Source organism: Danio aesculapii, chromosome 7 (genome assembly GCF_903798145.1).
Source record: "Danio aesculapii chromosome 7, fDanAes4.1, whole genome shotgun sequence".
Classification (NCBI taxonomy): domain Eukaryota; kingdom Metazoa; phylum Chordata; class Actinopteri; order Cypriniformes; family Danionidae; genus Danio; species Danio aesculapii.
Genome location: NC_079441.1, coordinates 55668385 through 55679266, shown reverse-complemented (window position 1 = coordinate 55679266; position 10882 = coordinate 55668385). Strand labels below are relative to the sequence as shown.

The following is a 10882-nucleotide window of genomic DNA, read 5'->3' as shown; positions in this document are numbered from 1 at the left end:
TTATTTACTATATAATCGTACGTTTACATCAGAGGGTTTTTCATTATTTTGTTATCATGTGCCTTTTTTCCCTTCCCCTCCTAGTGTTTCCGGTTTGGGGTGTACCACGTGAGTCTCTCGATGTCAGCTGCCCTTGACTAGCATTTCTGCGGCTCTAAAATGTCTTTAATAAAGAAACCAGGGGGGAAAACTGTAGAGATAGTAAAGAATTTGCCTCGCATTACACTGGCAAACCTTCGACCAAACCCGGGTGCAAAAACATTAGTAAGTCTATTTATGTGAAATGTTATAATGTAGCTATTTAGCGGTTTAGCTGCCAAGCTAAAGAGCAGGAGCATGATCAACTGTTGTGTATGGGGCTACAGTGTGAAAATTATGAGTATATGTTTATAGATAAGAAGCCGCCGTAGGAAAACGAATCCTTCTTACATTAATTTAAGTTTTATGTATGTGTTTATTATGATTGAGGTACAGTTGGTTTTATATTCGCACATTCATATTTTCCCCTTAATAATGTCATTTCAGAAAAGTATTATTTGCAAATTGTAAATAGTGAAATCATATTAGCAGTCAATGAATATCAAAGTACTACATTGTTCACAGTCAATTAAATAGTGCTAATGCTGTTTTGAAGTCATACTTGCATGTAATTTCAGTCCAAATATTCAAAGTACCATGGTGAACAATACAGGAAGCTGTCACTGTACGAATGTGCGAATATAAAACCAACTTTACCTCAATGAGAAAATTGGGGTAAACCTGGTTTTATATTCACACATTCAGACTCTTATCTTAATATAATTTCAGAAAAGTGTTCTTGGCATTGAGGTAGGGTTGGTTTTATATTTGCACATTTGTTGATTTGTTGAAAAGTGACATTTTGTGACATACTACAATATTAAATTGGCAAAGAATACTTTTCTTAATTGAGGTAAAATTGGTTTTATACTCGCACATTTATTCAGTGACAGCTCCCTGTATTGTTCACCATGGTACTTTGAATATTTGGACTGAAATTACATGTAAGTATGACTTCAAAACAACATTAGCACTGTTTAATTGACTCTGAACAATGTAGTGCTTTGATATTCATTGGCTGCTAATATGATTTCACTATTTAGTATTTGCAAATAATACTTTTCTGAAATTATATTAAGGAGAAAATATGAATGTACGAATATACAACCAACTTTACCTCAATCTTTTTTTAAATTATATTGAGACAGTAAAAGTCTCAATAAAAAGACGGAAAAAACTTTTCCTCAGTTTGGAATGGGCAAATTCTAAATAGGGAAATCATATTAGCAGCCAATGACTATCAAATTACAACATTGTTCATAGTCAGTTAAATGGTGCTAATGTTGTTTTAAAGTGATACCTACATGTGATTTCTAGATCGAATACTCAAAGTATCGTGGTAAACATTATAGGGGCCTTCCATAGAGATAACCATATTTATTAGTTTTTTTTCTTTAAACACAGAGAATGTGTTGTGCTCATAACGGTACATCATAATTAATCTGTATTCTGCTTTACTACTTTATTGAACATGAAAGTCTGAAACTAAAACCAACTTTACCTCAATAACGAGAAAAGGTGTCTTAATCAGCTTTGATATGATACAGACTCCTTTGTTAGTATGCAGTGCTTTTCAATAAAAAATTTTGAATAAGTCTATCCATCCATCCATACCTGGTGACTCTTGAAGCAAAACAGTCTGATATGTTTTTACACAAACATAGTCCTCTATGAATGAATGCAAGCTTATGAGGCAAACTGCATCTACATTGTTTTGCAGTGCTGAAAAAAGCTAATTTCTGTGAGTGAGTCAGGAAATTTCAGGAAAATTTTGCTTTACAAATTTAATTTGCTGAATCATATCATAATATATTATTTTTATATGCCTTAAATAACTGGAAATTTTAGAAAGGTTAAAAATTAGGTGGATAGAGCAAGAGTGCACATTATTACTAGACTGATATTCTGTATATCACTTTACAGGAAAAGCGCAGAGGTCGTGGAATGCATGGAGGCAACAGAAGTGGATGGGGACATAAAGGTGAACGACAGCGTTGCAATCGACCGCGGCTGGGCTTTGAGGGTGGACAGACTCCATTCTATCTTGTCATCCCAAAATATGGCTACAATGCCAATCACAGGTATCATAACCTTACTGATGTATATGTTTATCTAATTCTGTTATTATCAGGTCCCTTTTGTGAAACTCTTTAATGTGTTTTATTCTTTTAGTCGACAGCCACAGTATCCCCCATTATCCCTGCGCAGACTTCAGTACTTAATAGATTTGGGTCGCATTGACCCCAGTCAACCCATCGATTTAACCCAGCTTGTCAATGGCAGAGGAGTTGAGATCCAGCCTCAGAAACGAGACTATGGCGTTCAGCTTGTTGATGAGGTGTGTGTTGTTGTTGTTGTTGTTGTTGTTGTTGTTGTTGTTGTTGTTTTTGAAGCCTGACAGATTTGAATTGGAATTATAATATAATTTCTGGGAATTCACTGAAGCCATCAAGTATGTGTCTGTTTCTGCAGGGTGCTGATATATTTTGTGCAAAAGTAAACCTGGAGGTCCAGGCTGCCTCGGAGAAAGCCATCGCTGCAGTTGAGCGAAATGGGGGTGTGATCACAACCAGCTACTACGATCCCCGGAGCCTCCGTTAGTATACTTACCCCACTTATGATTTCAGTATAATTGAAATGTACTATGGTCACCCTACCATACAGATCCAGCTCTACCAATAATTGTTTTTCTTGCACACATTTAGGGCTGCAACTATCAATTATTTTGCTAATCATGTAGTTTGGCAATTTATTTTTATTTTTTTATTAATCTGATATAAAAAAAAATAAAAATTTATTTTGTTTTTACAGTTTGCTTAAATAGATATATAAAACTCAAATCATGGTATTGTACATGTATAAAAGTATACTGTAAATTTTGCAAAAGCCACATACCGAGTTTAATGATCTTAAATTCCATTCATTCATTCATTTTATTTTCAGCTTAGTCCCTTTATTAATGTGAAGTCGCCACAGCAGAATGAACCGCCAACTTATCCAGCATATTTTTTATGCAGCGGATGCCCTTCCAGCTGCAACCCATCACTGGGAAACATCCATACACACTCCTTCACACTCATACACGACGGACAATTTAGCTTACCCAATTCACCTATACCACATGTTTTTTGGACTTGTTGAAGAAACCGGAGCAGGAGAGATTTTTTTAAATAAATTTGACTGTTGGACTGCTCCATGATTGGGGTGGTGGATATTTTAATTTATAAGTCTCTGCGTGTCGTGTCCATGCTGTGTCTGTGTCTGTGTCTGTGTCTGTGTCTGTGTCTGTGTGTGTGTGTGTGTGTGTGTGTGTGTGTGTGTGTGCGTGTGTGTGTGCGTGCGTGCGCGTGCGTGCGTGCGTGCGTGCGTGCGTGTGTGTGTGTGCGTGCGTGCGTGCGTGTCGTGTCCGCGCTGTGTCTGTGTGTGTGCGTGTATCTGTGTGTGTGTGTGTGCGCATGTGGTGTCCGTGCTGTGTCTGTGTGTGTGCGTGTTGTGTCCCCGCTGTGTCTGTGTGTATCTGTGTGTGTGCGCAAACTTTGTAACAACGTTGTGTGTGACTCATCATAGCAACTGTAGTATTTCTCACAAACGTTACATGAGATCTTCTTCCTTAATGTCTGTCTGTTGTCTGAATCTGACGAGGGAGGAGTTTAAGACACGCAGAAAGGCGCGTAGAAACGGTGGGCGGGGAGGACTAGCCTTAAAGAAGTAGTACACCAAAACAGCCTCCTGGTGCAAAAATGTATAAATTTGAATTTAATAAAAGGTATAATAAAAAAATCTGATGGGTGATTTGAGCTGAAACTTCACAAACACATTCTGGAGACACAAAAGACTCATATTAAATCTGAAAAAAGGGGTTACCTAGGTGCCCCTTAATGATGTAAAAATTGTATTTGTTTGATTCTCACTATATAATATATGATAGAAATCGATGTTATATATCATTTATAGCTATAATTTACACTTGATGATTATAGATTTACATTTCCACCAGATGTCCTGGGTCCCAAAGCGGGCACTTACTTTGGTTATTGGTTAAATCCGCCCCTGATTGTAACATTCTACTGCTCTTGCAGTTGGTTACACTGATTTTAAATATGTAACATCTCACTCTTTTCTACGAATGCAATGGTTAACCGATATGACTATTAACGGATTTAACTCGTCACGGTTAATTAATTGTAAAGGCTTCTCAACACAGTGTTTCTTTATTTTCCCTTTCTTTTCTTGCGCGCATACAAGGAGTGATGTGCATGCAGCATGACGTGCTCATGCTTTCCAGGTGTACTTAGTTGAAAGAATGCCGTGAGCGCACAGTGAGTCACGTGACAAAAACTGACTATTCAGCTTCATACTTTGTATGGAATATACACTTTTCTACTGTAAAGAGGAAAAAAAATACAAAATGAAAATACGATTTCATAGTAAAGTTGATCAAAAGTGCCTTTCAGACAGAGGTTCACCAGCCTTTGACTACATTTGTTCTCTTTAAAAGGGAAATACTTAGCTAATAGCTTAAATTCACATTAAACAAATGCTATTTTTAATTTATTTTTATTTTTTATTCATTTTTTGTTTAATTTATTTAATTATCTTTTTTCAGTGTGAAATTATTACTTATGTTTAAATTTCAAAAATGTTTTTTCACTTATTTTTAAATTGACTATTGTTTGTTTAATAATAATAATAATAATAATAATATTACTATTATGTGCTGCATTATTTGGTTACTGAGCAGCAATAAATAACACTTTAGAATATAAGGAGTTTTCGTATGATTTTCTAAACTAGTAGTTTTTTGAAAATAATGAATGCATAATAATCATGAAACTGTGATTATTCCTCAGACTATAATTATACAACCAACATCTATAATCGTTGCATCCCTACTCTTTTCACACCATTTAATTTAAGCTAATCTAAAGTAGTGCCATTTAATCATTTATATTGCACTATAGCTCTAGGAGATTGTGCAGTGTGATGCTCGTGAGTTACAACTGAACTAATCTAGCACAAATGTCCTGAAGTTAGCAAACCGCTTGGACAAAAACATTTATATATTTTTTAAACTATACCATTTTGACAAAGTGAAAATGACTGTGGTAGTCTACTTCCATGCCACGAAGGCACAATCTTGCATACTGTGCAGGTGACCGTCTTCGTAGAGGTATTTAATTTATAAGATGATAAGATGTGTGTTTTGTTTTAGAAATCCTCATCAAACCGGTGCCGTTCTTCATGTCAGGCGAACCCATACCCAAGCGCCTGTTCCCTGGTGAAGATCTTCTTCCATATTACACAGATGCCAATAACCGTGGCTACCTCGCAGACCCAGATAAGATCCAAGGTGCACGGCTGGATCTGGCTAAAAAGTATGGCTACAGCATACCTGACATCTCAAAGGATACACTATTTGAGATGCTGGTACAAAGAAAGAATCCTCGTAACATCTTTTTTGGGTTATCACCTGGATGGGTGGTTAATTTGGCCGACAAGAAGATACTCAAGCCCACTGATGATAAAGTTTTGCAATATTACGGTTCATAGATCTTCGAAGAGATTTTCAATGTGGATATTTAGTGTAACATGAATGTATATAAAGTAAATGTTGAGTTTATTAAAGTCAATGCCTCCAAAACATTCCGCATTCAATCTGTTTTATTTTAACCTGAATACAAAATGAGTGTGCGTGCGTGCGTGCGTGCGTGCGCGTGTGTGTGTACATACACATATATAAGTCCCTCCTGTGATTATTTATTTATTTATTTTTATTATTTATTTTTATAAAAAAAAAAATTATTCCCAAGTGATGTTTAATTGACCAAGGGAATTTTCGCAGTATTTTCTTTAATATGTTTTCTTCTGGAACAATAAAAAATTATTTTTGTTAGGTAGAATAAAAGCTTTAAATGTCACTTTAAGCTCATACTAGTATCTTGAAAAATAAGAAAAATATTATGCAATGTCTCCATGGCAAAGACAAAAAATTAGTAGATAATAATTATTAAAACTGTTATGTTAAAAAATGTGTTGGAAAAATATCTCCGGTTAAACAACAAAATTTATTATTTTCTTAAAAGTATAATAGTTTCACAGGAGGCCTAGTAATTTTGACGTCAACTGTATACATACACGTGTGTGTGTGTGTGTGTGTGTGTGTGTGTATATATATATATATATGTGTATATATATATATATATATATATATATATATATATATATATATATATATATATACACATGTGTATATGTGTACGTATTTATATATGTATATGCACATATACATGGCCTGTATATTGTCTTTTTAATGCTCTAATGCTTTTATTAGGTTATAATAACCAGGAATTTATTGTTGATGTATTAGAATTTATTTTGTTTACAGTTATCTATAGTTCTTTCTAATGTTTGTATGCCTTTCGGAAGACGTGGCTTATAAGTACTATTAAATACTGTGACAACATTTGCCTTTAGTATATTGTTTTTGTGTGTGTGTGAAGTGATTAAGAGACAGCGTTGAAAATATTTTCTATATTTTTTATAGTTCTATAAATGTACATCCCTCAATTTTTTTTCTCTTTTTTTTTATTTTATTTTTTTACTTTTTGTGATGTTTAATGGAGAAAGGACATTTTTCACAGAATTTCCTGTGATACTTTTTTCTTAAGCAAATCGTAATATAAATCATTATATATCATAATTATAAACATTTTAATTTGGCTGAAAAAAAATGCAAAGACACTGAAAGCAAAAACTGGATTAGCCTTCCTTTTTCATTGGCTGCAAAACAAAGGATTGATTGGCAAATGACTGTTGTCAAATGACTTGCCTAATTACCAAAACTAGTTAACCTAATTAACCTAGTTAAGCCTTTAAATTGCATTTTAAGAAAATAGTGGTATTATGCAAACAAGTTAGTAAACAGCATGTAACATATAGTGTACTGTTTATGGCAAAGACAAATGCATTCATTCATTTTATCTTTGGCTCGAAATTAGTTATTATAAAATATTAGGTTTTATGTAACGGTGCAAATTTCACAGGGGGCCATAATAATTTAGTTTTTAACTGTGTGTATTAGAGAGATAATGCTGTCTGTTCAAAACCACAAATACACTATAGTTGTATATTCATATATATTTATATATATAATTTTTTATTGCCTTTCTCTAGTTATTTCTATCAAGCTACATTTGCATGTCTAATTATTCAGTTGACTGATTTTGTCCATCTTTTAATTAAACTGATCTTAATTTTTAATCATATATATTATTTATTTATTTATTTATTTATTTTATTATTATTATTTTTTTGCTTATATAAATGACTTGTGTTATTTGGTCACGTTTTCATGTAACATTCATTCTGTACCGAGGGAAAAATGTACACCTTACTTAAGAAAATAAGTTTCTTTAAAACTCAAAAGAAGGTATTTTGAAGAAAACTGTAAACTTCCTTAATATCTGTGGATGTTAGCATTCTTCAAAATATCTTATTTTGTGGTCAACAGATGAAAGAAACTCATAAAGGTTTGAAATCACTTGAAGTGAATGAATAGTGAGTAAATCTACATTTTTGGGCATACTATACTTTTAAGTTGAAATTCGTATAAAATCAAGCTTAAACATGATAAACTTATTAAACTAAACGAAAGAAACAAAAAAATCTTCCAAACAAAGAAAGTTATGACTTTCAGGGGTCAGAACAGTTGACGTCATTGTTTTTTCAAAATAATAGTATCACAAAAATATATATATATATTCTGAGACAAAAATGAGCTGAGTACGATCACAATGATTTTGTGAACGTTTATCTTGACTGCCACTAGAGGGTGAATTTCCACATCATGAATCATTGCCGTTTGCAGTAGAAAGTATTTTCCCAACGGAAGAGAAACCCAGAGATTATGCAATGAATGCCTCTAATTTTAGATTGGAAAAACTAATATATTTTACTTAAATTATTTTTAGGATACCAATGCCAAATTTGTACTTCAACTAAATTATATATAAATAGCTATTAAATAACGTGTTTTTAAATTATTAATATATTCTGAATAAATGTATGTATGTATGTATGTACAAATATATATTTATATATATATATATATATATATATATATATATATATATATATATATATATATATATATATATATATATATATATTTATTTATATATATATTTATATTTATTTATATATATATTTATATTTATTTATTTATACACACACACGTGTGTGTGTGTGTGTGTGTGTGTGTGTGTGTGTGTGTGTGTGTGTGTGTGTGTGTGTGTGTACACATATACATGGCCTGTATAATGCTCTGTATATTGTCTTTATAATGCTCTAATGCTTTTATTAGGTTATGATAACCAGGAATTTATTGTTGATATATTAGAATTTATTTTGTTCACAGTTATCTATAGTTCTTTCAAATGTTTGTATGCCTTTCGGATTTGTTCAATTTCAATCTATAATTCAGTTTGAATATTAAAGCAAATCAATTTCAAATAGGATTGGGTGGTTAAATATACCAATGTATCTCTATATACATTGGCAAAAACTAAGATCCTGAACAAGCTTGAACAGCATGTGTCTTTCCTGAAAGAGCTTATTTAACACAATAAAAATGATAAACTGTTAATGCTTACCTCTTAACATGCTCACTGTTGATCTGCTCCTTCAAAATGTTGTCTGATCACTGCCGTTGTTGAGATTCAAATGCAAACATCTTAATCAAATCTGCATAATTGAGTGAATTTTTAAAAAATAAACGTGAGGCCATCTTTCCTCCATTTTATTAGCTTTATTGGTTTCTCAAATTACGCCTTATAATTGCACTAGTTTGCTTAAAAAAATAACTTAAATTTACATCTTGTTTTTATTAGCAAAATCTACACAATCTTTTATAATAAATCCAGAATATAATTTTTTTTTAAATATGCACATTATTTTTAATGGCCACATCAATTTTTGTTAATGAAAATTACAAGCCTTAAGATTCATTTTTTACAGTGTACAGTGTGGCTATGGATAAAAATGTTTCCTGTTATGCTAGTTTTAAGTTGCTACAAAGAAGTTACCTTTTACGAGTTAAAATCTGATTGCTGTGTTGCATTGGATTGCATGACACATATGACACATGCCTATACAAATTTTTCATATGTATATAGTCTCTGTAATCTTATTTGGGATAGTTCGCCCCAAAAAAATAAAAATGTATTCACTATTTACTCTCTTTTTAAATCGATTTAAATCATTATGAGTTACTGTATTCTGCTGAACACAAAATAAGATATTTTGAAGAAAACCTGTAACCATTGACTTCCAAAAAAAAAACTATGTAAGTCAATGGTTACAGATTTCCAGCTTTTTTCATAGTATCTTCCTTTGCGTTCAATGAAAAAAGAAACCCAGACAGGTTTGAAAAAGTGAAGAGTGAGTAATGATGGCAGAATTTTCATTTTTGGGTGAACTGTCCCTTTAAACTAGATCAGAGATGCCCAAACTATGGCCCACAGGCCAAAGTTGACCCATGGTAACTTTTGATTTAGCCCACTATCCCATGTGAGAAGAGAGGGAGAATTAAGAGGAGGAGGATGGTATAGAAACTGTCATTTCTTAACCTTTTGTTTGTTTGTTTGTTTGTTTGTTTTATCGCTAAGCTACCAAGAAAAAAAGAACTGAAATATGATATGTTTTAATGAAATCTTGTAAATAAATTCGATTTTTAAATGTATGTACTGTAACCTGACGTATAGAGAAGAATGCAGAGACATCAGTGAGCAAATGAAGGCAACGGCAGATTCTGCTTGACTAGTGTATTCAGCATTGAACTCCACTGTGTTATAAATGTTTTTTAATTTATTTTTTGAAAAGGTAATCATTTAAAAGGATATGACATTAGTTAATACAATTTTACAATACACCTTTTAAAACAACTTTTGGCCCACGGCTCTTAATGATATTTGGTTTTTGGCTCTTCATACGAAAAAGTTTGGACACCCCTGATCTAGATGTTTTAGACTGAAGTGTATTTTAGCTCTGGGACAAATGTCTGTGCGATGTGGGTGTGAGGATAAGAGCAGAATACAGTGCAGTCACCTGCTGTGGCATACAGTAGTTGATCACAGTTAGCTGAGAACTGAACAATGGACAGCGCTGATAACAGACTTATCACTTACTCACCAGAGAAACTCACCAGACAAACTCACAGGCTGCGTTAAAACATTCCTGTCTTGTTCTGGATAAAGCTGGAATAAGCTTCCACCTCACATTAGACATGATCCAACTTTACTTGTTTTTAAAAACTTTCTGAAATTGCATCTTCGTCCTTTACCTTTTGAGGCTTTTTAATGTTGAGGAGTTTGTTTTTCGGTTTTAGTTGTTATTCATGTGGTGTGTGATTAGTTATTTTAATTAGTATTGATTGTATGTTGTTAAATTTTCTATATAAATAAATTACTAGTTCTCAAAAGTTTGGGATCAGTTTTTTTTCATGTTCTTTTTTTTAAGAAAATGATTCTGTTTATGAAGGTGACATTTATTAAATGTAAAACAAATTGTTAAATATTTATTCAAATGTTAAATAACTGCGTTCTTATTGTATTTAGTTTCAAATGAAATAATTACCCCAGTCATTATTGCTTTTATTAATATTACATTAATAACAATAGTATTAATAATAGTACAAATAAAAATAATAACTAATATTAGAGTGATTTTTGATGGATGACTCTGAATACTGAAGTAATGAAGCTGGAAATTCATCTTTAAAATCACTGGAATAAATGATTAAATTAAA

At 32.4% G+C, this 10882-nt stretch overlaps 1 protein-coding gene across 1 annotated transcript; it reads left to right on the top strand.

Annotated features, from left to right (window-relative positions):
- The first annotated feature begins 91 nt into the window (after positions 1-91).
- mrpl15 (mitochondrial ribosomal protein L15) lies at positions 92-5721 on the top strand. Its single transcript, XM_056462205.1, has 5 exons — positions 92-264; positions 2002-2159; positions 2251-2416; positions 2551-2674; positions 5291-5721. The coding sequence occupies exons 1-5, from the start codon at positions 160-162 to the stop codon at positions 5626-5628; spliced, it is 891 nt and encodes a 296-aa protein (XP_056318180.1). The 5' UTR covers positions 92-159; the 3' UTR covers positions 5629-5721.
- Positions 5722-10882: the final 5161 nt, after the last annotated feature.

Excerpts from the sequence above, each read along its gene's own strand:
- mrpl15 (XM_056462205.1), top strand. The coding sequence starts at position 160 with ATGTCTTTAATAAAGAAACCAGGGGGGAAAACTGTAGAGATAGTAAAG. Across the intron at positions 2,160-2,250 it reads GGCTACAATGCCAATCACAG|TCGACAGCCACAGTATCCCC; the intron begins GTATCATAACCT and ends TTATTCTTTTAG. Across the intron at positions 2,675-5,290 it reads CTACGATCCCCGGAGCCTCC|AAATCCTCATCAAACCGGTG; the intron begins GTTAGTATACTT and ends GTTTTGTTTTAG.